The sequence below is a fragment of the Misgurnus anguillicaudatus genome, chromosome 6 (assembly GCF_027580225.2).
Source record: "Misgurnus anguillicaudatus chromosome 6, ASM2758022v2, whole genome shotgun sequence".
NCBI lineage: Eukaryota > Metazoa > Chordata > Actinopteri > Cypriniformes > Cobitidae > Misgurnus > Misgurnus anguillicaudatus.
The window spans coordinates 24930329-24947322 of NC_073342.2; the positions used below are offsets into that span (position 1 = coordinate 24930329).

A 16994-nucleotide genomic window follows, 5' to 3' on the forward strand; every position below is an offset into this window, starting at 1 on the left:
CCGGATGACCTACTACTTCCGGTTTGATTTTGAAGTGTGCACACGACGGACACTTCACTATCCAATGATGCCGCAGGAGAGGAGTTATCCGACGAGGAAGAGGCGGTGTCGTCGGCCAAGCGGCTGACATATGTCACGTATGAACATGGGGGATGTAGTACGTCCGAATCTCATTCATACTACTAGGATTCAAACTATACAGTACCTACTGTTTTAACGGTCAGTAAGTAGGTACCTCATTTCATTCAGTACGTACTGTACAGTATGCAGTTTCGGACACAATCACAAAAGAAACATTTTTACAAAAGATTTAAGTTTGCCCATATAGCCACCACAATACTAGGAAGTTTGCCATGGCACTGCCAGTGTGTTTTAAGCTGGCATTGCTATACCCAGACAGCAGACGACTGCGGGCCGGATCCACGCCAAAAGTCAACAGCTCCGGTGTGAATCCGGTGCAGATAGAGATTGCTAGGATGTTGCAGGTGGTTGCTAGGATAATGCCAATACCAAGTAAAATTCTTATCCTTAGATACGAGACTCTTCCTTCAAATGAAAGTCTATGGAATGCTCCTAATCATCAGCAAAAGGAAACATTATGGTCCCGTACACACTGCACATTAATTCGGTGGTCACTTTACCTTTTAATGCTTGATCCTGTTCTGTACACACACAGTTCAGTAATTTACGTGACTGACAACCGCAAATTACAACCGAAATGAACCCCCGCAAAATGCAAGTAGTGACAACCGCATTTACAGAAACTCTGCATAGTGGGTACATAACTGAACTGAACAACTAGTAGTTGATCAAGTGTTTAAACGTGCATCATGGACATGACAGGTCTATCTTCCAAAAAAATCAATTCCTAGAAGGGGAAAAAGTCTTCTGTATGTGCGGTGCAGAAAATGACGAGCGTTTGCTGACTAGTGTTGCCAGATCTTGCACTAAAAAAAAGCAAACAAGAAAAATCCAATAATAAACCGAAATAAATCCAAATGCTTTACCTCAAAGATCAAAATATTGGGACCGGCACCTTCACACTTTAATAACACCAAAAACTTGATCGCTTCATGAGCCAAAAGCCATAAATGGTTAAGTGCCAAAACGATATGTACGTACAAAAAAGACAAGGACCTGGCAACACTGCAAGACAGCGCGCTGTGGAGCAGCCTCACAAAAGCGTGCAATACACAACGCCAAAACGGAGGTTTATTGCAAAACATAACGCTGTTAAATTTTTTTGCTCAAAGCTGTGAGTGATAAGCATGCGAGATGGCAGACTGTTGCTATAGTTATCTCCGTGTCAATCATCAGATTTTTGGGAGTGAGTCTTGTTCCGTACAGACATGAAACAAACATTTAGGAGATTCACTCCTGCATTTAAATGCGGTTGTCACTCCCGAAAGTTTGCGAGACCTATGTTTGCCTTAACAAGAAATACAACAATATAATTACACCGTTAACAACAATAAATACACACCTGATAAAGTAAATAACCTTATAAATGAATATCAAATAAGGCACAAACAGAACACATACCCTGATTCCTGCTACATCTCCAGTGTCCTTGGCTCGGTCTACAGACACCGAACGTTTGTTCTCGAACATTCGGACCCTGTTGAGCACAGACTGAGGCTTCATTGCAGGATCATCATCATCCTCATCATCCCTGGGAGGAGGAGGCAAAGGTTTTGAAGCCGCTGTGTGAGAAGATTCCCCTGGAGACAAGACGACCTCGGGTTTGGGAGGTGGAGGAGGAGGTTCTGAGTTCATCAAAGGTTCGTGCTGGGGTGGTTTATACACACGGTTCGGAGGTCCCATAGGGTTGTACGGCGGTCTCATTCCAGCATCGCCGTAATACTGCTTAGGAGGATCCGGGGACCGGTGTGCGTTTCCTGGAAAACCGTGCGGGTCGGGTTGGAAAGGCGAGCGGGCCTCATAGGAGGATGCTGGAGGGGGAGGTGGCGGCTCTTCGTAGCGCACCGGCGCGGGTTTGGGGTGTCGCGGACGGTTATCGTAACCCATAGGGGGCGCCCCTTCGTAGTTAGACTGAGGTGGGCTGTAATCCCTTGTGGGGCCGTCCTCGTACGGAGAGCGGATCTCGTACCCCACGGAGGGAGGAGGCTGGTGGCCCTGAGGGTAGCTGGGTGCGGGCGGCGGTTGGGGTGGAGTCTGCTGCTGGTCGTAAGGTGGCCACTGCTCGTTGTAGTGAGGCACACGGTTGTCGTAGTGCAGATGCGAGTCGTAATTGTGAGGCTTTGGTTGTGCATAGCCGCCACCGTCGTAACCGTAAGGCGGGTGGTCGTACTGGCGGTATGGCTGTTGGTCCTGGTAGACAGGCTGGTGGCTGTAGGGTAGCGTGGTGGGAGGGGCTAAAGGCTGCTGCTGCTGTTGTGGCTGCGAGGGAGGGGGAGGCTTCACGCCGTGGTTCACACGGACCGACTCGTCTATGCTGTACAGATCCTTTCTATACATCTGCGAGGGATAAAACGAAACCAGTAGAGCAAGATAAAAACTTGAATTGGACACGCAAAATGGTAAATTCATAAATTCGGTAAAGAACAAATTTGAATAAAAGCAGGCTAATCTTTATTTAAGGTTAAAAATTGCCAAAAACAGCACTGACATTCAAAAGACTTATTTTATGAAAAGTAGTGCTTGCAAGGTAGCAGAAAAACTGTGTTAATAAGGTGTTAAATACTGTAAAAATGATTAAGAATTCATGCGTTTTTGTTTTGTATGTGGTCCACGTCAACACTAGAAATGACCAATGACAAAACGTATAAATATAAATGTGGCATTGTTGAGCTAGTGTCAGCAGTGTTTAGTTCTGTCTTGTGTACATGCGTCTGATGTAGACATTTTTAATGTTAAAACGTAAATAAACAAAAGATTTTCGAACATGATTTAATTATAATTATAGTTTGATGTATAAAAAAATAAATCATAAATCATAGGCTGCCCTGCAAGTACTATAATAATACACCTAAAATGATGAACAAAAACAGTTTGTAATTAAACAAGCATCTTATTGGTTTACTACACAGCTCTACAAGTTGATAAGAAGCCTTTCAACATTGACACGTTTTGAGCAATAGTTCACGAAAACATTTTATTCATGTCATGAAAGGCTCCTTCTCAAACTTCCAAGTATAGCCTGAAGACAGTCGAGCCGTAAAAGGTCCAACGTCTCCTACAGTACAATTTAACAGTGTAAAAGCTCCTACATAAGAGCTTCAGAAACACTGGAGATGTTATGCAGAATGGGTTCGGTTGTTTTCCTTTTACATTGCTGTAGATACTGTCTGCAGGTTAATCAAACATGCAACTACAAAAGTAAATTCTTGCAAATCAGCGAGAAGTCCGTTTGCAATAAATTGACATGTCTACAGTGCATCTAGTGTCCACCTGTATGAGTGTGATTCAGGTCAAAGCCAAACGCTCCATTACAATTGCTATCACTACAAACTAGGGCTGGGCGACAAAGAAGAAAATTCTCTCTCTAGATTTTATTAATCAATAATATATTCTTTCTCTGTATTTTTTATATATTTATAATATGAAGAGTTTGGTTCCAAAACGCTATAAAAAAAGTTACCGCCAAAATCAGTATTGTATTTAGTCAGTATTAAAAAGTAAATACTAATTTTATGCAAAATCCAATATCCGCCGTGATATTTTTTCATAATTTCTCCCTTTTATCCTAAAACGCAATAAATGCCAGTCCTTCTTCTCTGCATAATGCACTAAATCCGCTTAATCAATCACAGCTCACCATTCTACACATTGCAAACAACAATGGCAGTGCTTTGAATACACACAGAATCCTAGTTTTCCTCATCTACTTTCTACTTCGTGATCAACAAACAAACAAAACCAAAATAATTAGGGATGCACCGACAGGATTTTTTGGGGCCGATACCGATTCCGATTTAAACAGACAACTTCTGGCCGATACCGATATCAAACACTTGTATACAATACTATACAGTTGGTCTATTAGCAAGTTTATTTCTGCATCAAATAATTTTTACTGAACATGGATTGGATCTAATTAACATTCAACTGACCAACATAATAAGAGAGGCACAAATTAAAACAAATATAATAAGACAGCATGACAACCTTTAAAGGTGGTTTTTGCTATTCAGCATTTATTTTATTAACAACATTAACTCATTTTTTACATAAAATGGATTTCTTTATGCACTTAATTAATAAACAATCGGTATCGGCCTGTCTCGTGCTATTGCCGATATGCCGATGGTTTCAAGTTCATCAAAAATCGGCCGATAAATATCGATGGCCGATACATCGGTGCATCACTAAAAATAATACTTTTGATGGCATTGATAAACCTGTGGTGGTTTTCTGTGGGGGGAAAGAAACGTAAGCCATCAAAATCTAATAATTTATGCGAGAGGCACTCGGGCGAAGGAAAAATGCCGGCTGTTGCTTGTTTTCACACGACAGTATCAAGCTTCTGTCATGCTAACATATTGAACTCAGGGGATCATATGAAAAACTTTACATTATTTTATTTGAAGTCAACGAAAATCAAGCAGGACCAAAACATTTTACAGCTGATCGCTGTCAAAAAAGTTCAGCGACGACGTCCCAAGAATAACAGCAGCAAAGACAGTGTTTTTAAAAGTGTTTTTAATAATGCCATTAATGTTAAATATTTTTAATCAGTGTATACCACTAGTCAACTAAATGAATTTAACATGGCAAAGACGGATGCACATTAATATATTGATTTATAACATTTTGAAAAATAACCAGTTTTTATAATAAATCTTTGAAAATCAAATTATGGATTTGAATTTTAATGTTATTATAACCTAAAGATGCTATGTGGTTTCATCTTGTCACTTTCTTGGTATAGAAAACACATTTTTACCCAAATTAGTCAAAATGGGTTTATTGCATTTTGGAACCAAACTCTTCATATAATTTTTTACCTATTTGCATTTTAACTCTTTCCCCACCATTGAAGATTTATCTTGTCAATTAAGAAAAAACACCTCCCTGCCAATGACGAGTTTTTACACTAGGTTTCCACTAGGTGGCGTTCTTACACAACTTATAAAACACGTAAGCATCCACTGATCCAAAAACAGTAAAAACTGAATCTGATCTCTAACAAAAGTCCTTTACAAAAAATGCAATTGTCTCAGCTTCTTGCTTAAAATTTGGTATTTTTGAAGAAACCTACCCAAATTTGAGAGGTAATAAAAAGAAAACAAATTAAAATAGGTTGAAAATATTTTCATTTGATATATTATGTGTTTATATATTTAATTAAGAAATTTTCTGGAAGGCTAATATACAGCAAGTAGATTTTAAATGTTGAATGTTATAAACCAAAACGTTTTTAAAAGGCAGGTTTCACACACCGTTTCGCTTAAGGAATATATGAAAAGAAAATTTATACACAGAATGTATCATAATAAAATCTGACTTGCACTGATTTTACGAAAAAAATACAAACTCTAACGCTAATGCTACTACTAAAGATTGTGAGGCAAGGAAAGATCGCAAAACTACTTATTACGATTTCTTTATAAAACGTAGTGGGCAAAAATGACCATCACAATGTTTGCAATGTCACTTTAAGGAATAGTTCACCCAAAAATAAAAATTCTCACATAATTTTTTTACCCTTGCATGTGACTTCCCCTCTTCAATATGAATATTGCGGCATGTCAATAACATTGAATTAAATTGGTTCTTGCGTGTATCAAAATGAAACATGCATATATGACTAACAGTACCAGTGAACATCAACGTTATCGACATGCTGTTAACCATTTATGTGTTTCTTGAAGCTTTGCCATATTGGCTCCAATATAAGAGAATTACATAACAGGATTTATCTGTATGTGTTCAACTAAAGAAAGAAAGTCATATACATCTGGGATGGCATGAGAAACCAAATCAAATTTGGATAAACTACTCTTTTAAACTTAATATCGACAGTATATGCTCATATAACTATTCGACATATCGCCCAACCCTACTACACACAGAACAAGCTGAAAGAAACGTCAAACATTAGGAGCCATGCAAGAAGAGGAAGTACGAGGTGAGAAGACTGCACTTCTACGGCGTAGGCATACGCTTCCCTCGGCCTCCTACGGGCCCACTGTAGTGGTGCATGTGTACCAGTTACACAGTTAACTCTGTCGTGTCAAAGGAACAAACACACCACACGCGTGGGGTGGGCGGAGCATTCATGCAGACAGTGGAGTGGGAGGAGTCAAAGAAAAAAGTGGTAGACAGGCAAATTTGAAATAAGAGAGCTGGGCTTAACCGGGCCGTAACGGTCCGGGAGCGGGTCCAGCTTCCGGTGGTGCTGGTACCTTAGGATCTGGGCCATGAGGAAGCGACTGGTGGGGGTCGTGTGTTGGGGGCTGAGCGAGCTCAGGTTCGGGCTGGGGGTCGGGAACGGGGGCAGGGCTGTTTAGGGAGTCGGCCAGAGGGGAGACAGGCGGCTCCTCTGGGTTCGTACCCGCTAGTGGCGCGGCGGGTTCGACGGTAGGGGACGTTGCTGCCAGTGATGAGGGAGGGGGTGGTGAGGCCAGAGTGGCCTGAGTTTGCTGTGGAGTACGGGGCAAAGAGGTTACAGACAAATGCTAGTAACAGTAACTACGACCAGCAAAGCATCCTTGACCAGATAATCCGGTAAATAATGAAAGCTAGGATAAAAATAGTACGGTCACACAAACTAGCTCATTCAAAATTGGGTATCACTACAGTATGAGACATTTAGCTTTACAAAACCAAGTTGTCCAATCCCTTTGCACACAGAATTAAAAATTCTCACAGAAACGTATCTATCTTGGGAAATATTACAAAGAAACTTTCTCGTCCTAGTAAAAAAAAACGGCCTAAATGTTTTGTACCTGCTGGGGTGCTGCCATTTTAAAGCCAGCTGGGTCGATTCGTTTCACTGGCTCCGGTTGGGCTACGGCATGCTGGTAGCTTGGGTACCCGGCTGGGTCCTGGATGACCGGAGGGTCCTCTCTGACAGGTTCGGAAGAGCGTGTAATGGCCGGCTCGCTGGGCAGGCCCACCTCGTCGTTCATGGTCTCGTCCAGCTCCTGGTCGGTGTAGGCCCCGCCTTCTGTGTCCGTGTCTTCGTAGTCGGAGGTGTGGCGGCTGTCGGTGCTGTACATGCTGTACTCGCTGCCCGGCGCCGAGAGGTAGGAGAGGCGGTCGTCGTGGATGTCGAGGTCATCGTCAGGAGTGCCGTCTGCCTGCAGGCGGACAGGGGGGCGGGAGGGATGGTTAGGATGGGTTCGATGACCCGCAGCAGTGGAGATGAAATGAAGGGGTAAGAGTGGAAACTAATGCAAATCATTCTCAATGGAAACAGGATTAATGATATTTGTTTTTAATTAAAGATGCACTGATATAAAATTTTTACAAAAATACCGATAGCTAATTATTCAGACTGATATCTGCCGATAGTGTGAAAAATAGGTTTTATCAGCCGATACAGATTATTGGCCGATATATCGGTTAGTGCTGTGACGGATCGCAGTTGATCCGTGATCTGTACGGATCACGAACCATGGTTTGGCTGGCATGTGATTCGCGGGGAAAGTTTATGATTTGCACGTGTTTTAAAGGCTTGCAAATGTTAACATTCAAGTGATTTTAAACAATTTAATGGCAAAAACGCGCCAAAGTAATCGGCTTTCTGTACGCACAGACCATATGTCCGGTCCAGCTCCAATCAGACGTGATCATCCCTTTAAAGATCAGATATCTTAAAGTGTAAACCAGTGGTTCTCAAACTTTTTCCGCGTGCGGCCCCCCTTGTGTACGGTGCATTCTTTGCGGCCCCCCAAAGAAAATTTATGACAAAAACTGTTCTAAAATGTACTTTTTAAACAAAACATATTAAGTTATACAAAGTAGTGCTGTTGGTTAGTAGGCTTATTTTTATTAGGTTTAATTACACAGAATTCATGATAAATGAATGTATTTTATAAAATGTCATTAAACTGGGGCCCCCCGGCACCATCTCGCGGCCCCCCTGGGGGCCCCGGACCCCAGTTTGAGAACCACTGGTGTAAACTTTAGAGAGAGTTGCGCTACTGTGTCTCATACTGTAATCGATTAAAATACATTTGGTGAATAGAACAACGTAATGTTTTTATGCTGCGCCGTTTGAAATTTGCCCGCCGTCTGTGTGTGCGCGTGCATTTAAGTGCACTCAATATTGCACACACTAAGAGACGCGTTTCAAAAAGCAAGCAAACATAAATATCTTTCTGTTCTTGACACGGCGCATACAAACAAAATTATCTCCACGGTATTAGAGATTAGATTAGAGTGCTTATTTGGTCTTAAAGAGACAGTAACCTGAATTAACCTACTTATGTCTGTGTCATTAATGTTAATCAAACAACCCAAGACAAAGAGAAAATCACTTCTGTAGCTCTTAAAATTCTAATCATATTTAATTTATAAAAGTATTATTATTCATTTGGATTCGATAAGTGTACCTAATGCTAATTTTAGACCTTACTTGTGCAACTTTGTTCTTTTTTATAAATGTTTGTCATTTGTTCTTGATCCGACAAATGATCCGATCCGTGCCTTAAAAAACGTAATGTGATCCGTAAGGTGAGTTTTGTGATCCGTCACACCCCGATTATCAGTGCAGCTCTATTTTTAATGTCAAGTAATACTTACTTTTAGTTAAGCTAAATGTACCCTTATGGCCTGTTTATTTAATGCCTTATGGAGTGTGCATGCACCTATAAAAAGTTGGACACACAAATGCACCCTGACCCATATACATGAACACATTGAGGTTATAATATCAAACCCTCTAGTCAATAAAATCGACCACAAGCCATCACTTGAGGTGCGCTCAGACCCATCACAACCAAGAGTAAATCTGTCTCATGTAAATCTTAAAAGTAAAACAGTAGAGGAGCTTACCTTGCCCTCTGAGACCCAGACTAACTGGTTCTGCTGCTGTTGTATGGTCTCTTTCAAGGCACCATACCAGCCGTCGTTCATGTTGTTCAGATTAATGGTAGCTAAGAGAAAGTAACAGGGCAATTAATTATGGAAGCGTCCTTATGGATCGGTGCTAAACAATAAATCCTGCCGTCCGCTTTGAGCACAATGCATTGGGTGTGTTCGCATTTAATGCACGTTCGCGTCTGCTTACTGGTGAAAAGGTGATGATTGTTTTTCCTTAGCTTGAGAGCACGCTCGTACAGCTTTCTGGCACTTTTCCTGGATTCGGAACAGAGCCTGGTCCTCATGTTCTTTACGCCCTGCTTGCTGTCCGGATTGAGGAACACCACGATGGGGTACCACTGAGCGTAGTTCAGCCGATCCACCGCGTTGGGGGTGATGTCCAGCACTGCGTGTTTGTCCTGGTGAAGCAACAAAAATAAGTTTGCGACTTTTGAGCTGAGCAGATGGGTAATGGGTTCAAATGACCGTGAGATGCCGGTTAACTCAATTATCCGGAGTCCATACTCACTCGGTCAATGATCTGTTTAATGGTATGGAGACGGATGATTCCGGAACTGCGCTGGTCCGTGCCAGCATCTCTGGGTTCACTCTCTGGGGAAGAAGAAAACTTGGTTTAGAGAACCAGCACAGCTGTTTAATAGACTACTTTTGGGGATGTAGGAAATGCAAGAAATGCAATTGCACGTAACTTACTTGCAAGTTCAAAGAGGTCGGCCTCTTCTCTGGACAGTTTCTCCCGTGCAACATCCGCAATGGGACCGAAAATCACAACAGGCCTCAGGAAACCAGCTTGCAATACAGAAGAAACGACAGTTGCTAGATTATCATGTTGCTAGGGTATTCTGGGTTGTTACTAGGTCTAGCCAAAATCCTCAGGTCTCAATTATATTTTACTTCATTTGTCTGCAACTATAAAAAGTCTGCAGGTTTAATGGGGTGTACACACAAAATGCAAATTTAACAATTTATGCGAGTAGATTCATAAAAAGTAAATGTAAAGACACGAGTAGACTTGAATAGACACAGGGCGATGCATATGACGCTATTCACCGTAAACGCGTCTTTGCGCAAGTTGAAAATATTCAACTCAAGCGAAAAATTGTCATGACACAAAGTTAAATCCCGCAAGTAATATAGGAGCAATTTACACCAGCCGCGGTAGAGGGGTGAAGAGTGAGTGATTTCAATGTTAAGTCAATGTGAAGACGCGTTGATGCGATGTTGACGAGAATTGAGCGCCTGGCACGGTACGCGCAAATGGACGCAAATTGCCGGCTGACGCCCGAGTTGAAAATTTTTAACTTTGGCAGAATTTTGCAACGCGTTAACCAATCAGGAGCCTGCTTGCTGCTGTGGCGGCAGCACCGCCCGGAGTCACTCATTCAACCTGAAGGGACGCTTGATATTGTCCGTAAGCAGTCACCCGGAGCTATACGACACAAGTTCTTATTTCTATAGAGGAGACAGGAATAAAAAGGACCTCGCTTGGAAGAGTGTCAGTGAGGACATTGGGCAACCTGGTATGTTGTAATTTAATTTTTTCACATTTCACTTTTGAGTCACGTGACGTTTATCGACCCACGCCGTTTATTTTCCCCCTATAGTAAGGTTACCAAATACAAACTGGTAACTCTCTCGATAAATGCACAATCAACATCAGTCATCTTGCAAACAGACAACCGCATATAGCACTTGAGCAAATGCTTGCTTTTTTCGTGTGTCTACTTTGCTCTACATGCGCGAATGCATTCAAATTGTTCAAGCGCCAAACTAGGTTGGTGTAAACGCAGCATAAGGGATTTTTAGTTCATCGGTCAATAATCTGGCAAACAAGGGTTAAAAGTTTCTTTAATTTAACTATTTAAAGGGATTGTTTACTGAAAAATGTATATTTCTGTCATCATTTTCTTACCCTCAAGTTCCAAATATGTATGGTTGGTTACAAACATTCTTCAAATTATCTTCCTTTGTATTCAGCATATTATTTTATGCTGTATTTCTCGATTTTTATTGTTTGGTGATCCATTTAAAGCTCCAATCTGTAGCTTTTGCCTTTCTGCCACCATATTGTGTTTGAACTGCAGACATATTAAGTCAAACTGACCTGAAAATTATACCCGACAGCTCAAATAATATCAATTACAGGCTTACCGTTGTGATTCTGGTCTTTGCTCAATAAGTAATATATTTTTATATATCTGCAGCTTTAAGTTTTGCAAATAATTTTTTTAAGGGGCACTAAAAACGTACGCAAATATACTGAAACCTCAAAAATAGATGATCAAATCAGATATATCCATGGCAACAAGCAACCTTATCTAGAAACTGAATATTCTGCGTATGGCTTTGTAAGCGTACCTTCTCTGAGCACCACTCTCTCATAAGCAGGGAACTTGGTTTGGACAGGCTGAGCAGAAAGATCCTCTCTGCTCTTTCTCAGGTTCCTCTTGGAGCTTCGCAGACCACGGAACCGCCAGAAATCGGCACGATCCCCTCCTGGGGTTTTTGGTAAAGTGTACTGTACGCTCGACAGCTGCTCGGCTCTACGGGAACAAAAATGAACAACCAAAACGTTAAACTGCATCAAACTTGCATGACTTCATACAAATGAACGTCAATTAAACTCAGTACCTGTTCTTGTTAGGGATGATGCCTCTCTCCACCTCCTGGTGGTTCTTGCCGATGCGGATAGCCAACCAGGAGCCCAGTTTGCCATTGTAAAGGGTATCGACCACTCTGAAGACCTCGCCCTTATTGAAGCTCAGACCGTATGGTGACTCCTTCTCATACTCGAAATGGGTCCTGATGTAGAATGAGTCTCCCACATCGGACTCGACGATTCGCCGGTACACTGGGATTCAAAGAGACCGGATCATCTAACATTCTGTATAATATTTATTTAGAAATCGTATTGAAATCGTAACAAAGCCCCAAACCGTACTCGAATACAAAAAAAATTCTAAAATCTGATTGGTTGATAGAAACAGGGTTCCCACACCTTAGTTAACTTCAAATTCAAGGACCTTTCAAGGACTTTCCACGTCTAATACCCTCAATTCAAGGACTAAATGTGGGGACACATTTCAAGTGAGAGCAAGGTTACATCATATTAACTTTCAAGATACAATGTTACAGTTCCCTTTTGAGGGAACTCGCGCTGCATCACTGCGTTGACACTTTGGGGACGCCTCCAGGGGTAAGTGCGTCTGAATGTGTATATCAAATTAAACCAATGGTGAGGCTTAACGACAAAGACAGGGTGACGCGGGAGCCAGGAAATATATCGCTATCTGAAATATTGCCAAAGACGGCGTTACAAGGACGCAGGAAGTATGGCAAGGGAGACGCAGCATCTCATTCCCTTCTCAGGGATCAACAGTTACATACGTAACCCGAGACGTTTTCATGTATCAAACACAACTATGCAAAAAAGCATTTTGGTATGAATCAACATTTGCATACAGAATATATAAGCATTTAAAGCGAACAGTTTAGCACGTGTGCTTAAAGTCTAGAATTTTTATGTTATTATCCTACACTACACAGGGAATAATATGGATTTTTTTTCAGAAAACTTCTTGCATAAAATAGATTCAAGCACTTTTAATGACCTGTATCTATGTATGTATATTTTCAAAAACTTCCCAGGGCCTTGAATTTTTTCCCACAGATTCACAAACTTTCAAGAACCTGTGGGAACCCTGTAGAAATCATGGATGTTCTTCCATGCAATCACAATTACCCATCCTTACACATCTTTCTTTTTCTGGGCCAGTATGGTGACCTCCTCTCCTTTGGGCAGGTCCAGCAGAAACAGGACTGCCTCTTCACGGATGATGTTTGCAAAGTCCACATTGTTTACCTGAGAGAGAAGGTTATTATTCATTTAAAACAAAAACATAATGCTTTTCCAGAGGCAGTTTCATGAATGAATGGAAAGAACGCATCTCCTAAATGCTTTGGGATATTCCCAAAAGCCAGAAACAGTGTGATAATGTCTGTTCGAGTTGTGGGTGGCGTGGCATGGTGACAAACATTGTTCCGAATAAAGAATGGGCAAACACACAAAAAGGAAGAGAAAGAGGCAGCGTTTGGCATTGGAGAGATCGAAACGACGTCACCACGGAAACCTTCGTGAGAAAGGGCAAGCATCTTTACACACACTGAGGTTTAATGGCATTTATACAGCAGGAGAGGAATATTCTGGAAGCGGAAACCACCATAAAACAAGGGCTGCCATTTAAAGCCCCTGTAAACAAAGGGTTATAAAAGTCGGGACGCCAAAGCATTCCCCACCCACAATCCTTTAGGGGTCCCAATTGAGTTATTCGCCACAAGAGCTAAATATCTTTCCAATAGTCAATTCATGGTTCCCACACCTTAGTTAACTTCAAATTCAAGGACCTTTCCAGGTCCAATACCCTGAAATTCAAGGACTAAATGTGGGGACACATTTCAAGTGAGAGCAAGGTTACATTGTGTTACCTTTAAAGATACATTGTTACAGTTCTCTTCTGAGGGAACTTGCGGTGACACTTTGAGGACGCTTTCAGGGGTAAGTGCATCTGAATGTGTATATCAAATTCAACCAATGGTGAGGCTTAACGACAAAGACAGGGTGACGCTATCTGAAATATTGCTATCTAAAATGTTGCCAAAGACGGCGTTACAGGGACGCAGTAGGTATGGCAAGGGAGACACAGCATCTCGTTCCCTTCTCAGGGAACAACAGTTGCATATGTAACCCGAGAAATTTTCATGTGTCAAACACAACTATGCAAAAAAGCATTTTGGTATGAATCAACATTTGCATACAGAATATATAAGCATTTAAAGCGAACAGTTTAGCACGTGTGCTTAAAAAGTCTAGAACTTTAATGATATTATCCTACACTACACAGGGAATAATATGTTTTTTTTTCCAGAAACCCTTTTGCATAAAAAACATTCGCTTAATGGTAAAGTTTCTGAAATGCATCTTACCCTGAGAATCTGGTCTCCCTCTTCCAAGCCTTCTTTAGCAGCAGGACTGTCCTCCAATACACCAGCTACAAATATCCCAACATCATTCCCACCAGCGAGCCTCAACCCGACGCTCTCGCCCTTCTTAAACTTCACCAGCTTCATGCTCGGCCTGTGGATGAACACACACGGCCATAAACACTTGTGACACAACAACTGGATCCTCCTACATGTGGAATTGGAGAAAGCTGGCATACCGCAAAATGCTGTCATCGTGGGTGACGCTGGGCACAGGTGCGTCTGCCGGGCTAACAGGCAGGTCTACGTCGGGCTGACCGGGTTGGGCGTACACAGGCTTGGGCTCTGAGAACATCAACAGAGAGTATTTACATAAAGCACAAGCACTTTAAAACAGAGTTCGTGGTGTCATAAGCTGTCAGATAAGCACAGTAGGAGAAAGCAGGTGGGAAGACACGTCATAACTGACAAACTCATGCTGTTCATCACAAAGCTCGTATAAGGCTATACATCAAGGTCATTGGTATACCATAAATGGAATGAACACTACTTTAGATAGTCTGCCAAATATAATGCATGAGGATTGCAAGATTATCTGACACTGATAAGTATTTGTAAAAGCAAACTACCAAAGCACAAACTTTTTTACTAAGACACAATGCAACAAAGACGAATTCAAACTGATGATATGAAATAAAGCTTTTTGTTACTCTATGTTCACAGACAAGACTTAAAGGATTAGTCCATTTTCTTAAAAGAAAAATCCAGATAATTTACTCACCACCATGTCATCCAAAATGTTGATGTCTTTCTTTGTTCAGTCGAGAAGAAATTATGTTTTTTGAAGAAAACATTGCAGAATTTTTCTAATTTTAATGGACTTTAATAGAACCCAACATTTAATACTTAACACTTAACAGTTTTTTAACGGAGTTTCAGAGGACTATAAACAATTCCAAACGAGGCATAAGGGTCTTATCTAGCGAAACGATTGTCATTTTTGACAATAAAAATAACAAATATACACTTTTAAAGCACAACTTCTCGTCGTGTAGATCCGGTCGTGATGTGCCAGCTGACCCCACTACGTCACCGAAATACGTCATGACGTCAAGAGGTCACAGAGGACGAACGCGAAACTCCGCCCCAGGGTTTACAAGCGTCTTGAAAGAGGACCGTTCCTACGTTGTTGTATGTCAACTGATACTAATTAATGTCTTTGTGGCAGTTTATTGTTTAAAATGGTCCGCAAATGTGCGTTTTATATATGTAACACGTGACCTCCCTATGTCACTACGCATTTACATTAGGTCGCGCTGGACCGGACCTTGACGAAAAGTTGTGGTTTAAAAGTATATATTTTTTATTTTTCTTGTCAAAAATGACAATCGTTTCGCTAGACAAGACACTTGTGCCTCGTTTGGGATTGTTTGTGGTCCTTTGAAACTCCGTTGAAAAAAAACTGTTAAGTGTTGAGTTAATTATTAAATGTTGGGCTCTATTAAAGTCCATTAAAATGAGAAAAATCCTGCAATGTTTTCTTCAAAAAACATAATTTCTTCTCGACTGAACAAAGAAAGACATCAACATTTTGGATGACATGGTGGTGAGTAAATTATCTGGATTTTTCTTTTAAGAAAATGGAATATTCCTTTAAGGCTAGTCCTAGACTAAAACACATGTTTAAGCTGTCTCTACTCAAAATAACAGATCTTAAAATACATCAATAGAATTTCTAATTACACACCAGTAACATCTTTTTCTAAGGTGTGTTTATAAAACAATGTTTAACACCTTAATTCAACTAAAGCCTAGTCCCGGCTTTACCCAAGCCTTGTTTGTGAAGCCAGGCCTATGTGTATGCATGCACACATGCATGTTTCTGTGCAGTGACCTCTGACCTGGCAGAGGGGGGAGCTGTTTCTCTTCTCTGCTTGCGCTCTGCTCTTTCGGCATTTCCTCCACCATCTTAGCAGGTAGGGGGAGCGGCCCAGCTTTCGAGATCCTCTCCTCATCACGACTCCTGTGGCTGTGTGTGCGGACACAAGGACAACACAAAGCAAAGATGTAAGAATCCTGGACAGGAAATGACATCAAACATGGCGGACTGACTCAGAATTCCCAACTGAATTGTAGTAACTACCAGTGTTAGATTCGAGGGGGGCTACGGTGGACCCGGACCTTCTATAAGCTTTAAGGGAGGAACTACCAATGCACAAACATATAAATTATGGGGTCCCCTGGTTTTTATTTAAATTAAAATATTACATGAATTTAATATTTCCGTGCTGCGCTGCCACAAAGCGATACTGTCCATTATTTGTCACAATTTCGCAATAAACTACCGGTAATCCAAAAGATTTCTGTCTGAAATAAAACGTACCGTATTTTCCGGACTATAAGTCACACTTTTTTCATAGTTTGTCAAGTCCTGGAACTTCTAGTCAGGTGCGACTCATACGTCAAAATTATTTCATATGAACCAATAGAAACCATTACCGTCTACAGCCGCGAGAGTCTGCTCTATGCTGCTCCTGTATTTATGTAATTCAATGGATTCAGTGATGCGAAATGACTTCAGGACCTTTTTGAACTTGATTAGGGTTGTCGTGTTAATTTAGCCTATTCAGCCTCCCAGGTATGTTCTGTATGCTATCATTTATCGTGTAAATAACTGTTTATGTTACTTTAACATGTACGGACACCTATTCAGCCTGCTGTTCTGTGTGCTATTGTTTAGTTGAAAAACTTGCCTTTCCAGATTAAATGTCTGTACTTCGGCTTGGATTTTGTGAAGTATAAGTCCAGTGCGACTTATATAGGTTTTTTCCTTTTTAAAACGCATTTTTGACTGATGCGACTTATACTCCGGAGTGACTTATAGTCCGAAAAATACGGTAAATTCTCAAGTGCATCTCACGCTGTTTACTGGAATTGACAGATTGTTAGATTAAAGGGCCGGGTATACCTTTTTTCCGCGTTCACGTCCCGCTCGCGCGCAC

The 16994-nt window shown here is 41.2% G+C and overlaps 1 protein-coding gene across 11 annotated transcripts in view; it reads right to left on the reverse strand.

Moving 5' to 3' along the window:
* Positions 1-16994, reverse strand: part of tjp1b (tight junction protein 1b) — a 142868-nt gene that overhangs the window by 9226 nt on the left and 116648 nt on the right. For 7 of the 11 annotated variants that reach the window (XM_073868837.1, XM_073868840.1, XM_073868834.1 and 4 more), the window contains 13 exons: positions 15894-16021; positions 14232-14337; positions 13996-14146; positions 12762-12874; positions 11644-11859; positions 11371-11555; positions 9706-9801; positions 9521-9603; positions 9200-9410; positions 8965-9065; positions 6912-7265; positions 6369-6605; positions 1543-2478 (listed from right to left, as the gene is read on the reverse strand). In XM_073868837.1, coding sequence (XP_073724938.1) covers positions 1543-2478; positions 6369-6605; positions 6912-7265; positions 8965-9065; positions 9200-9410; positions 9521-9603; positions 9706-9801; positions 11371-11555; positions 11644-11859; positions 12762-12874; positions 13996-14146; positions 14232-14337; positions 15894-16021 — 2917 coding nt within the window. The remainder of the gene's footprint in view (positions 1-1542; positions 2479-6368; positions 6606-6911; positions 7266-8964; positions 9066-9199; positions 9411-9520; positions 9604-9705; positions 9802-11370; positions 11556-11643; positions 11860-12761; positions 12875-13995; positions 14147-14231; positions 14338-15893; positions 16022-16994) is intronic. The other 4 variants (XM_073868839.1, XM_073868842.1, XM_073868836.1 and 1 more) reach the window with 1 other exon arrangement.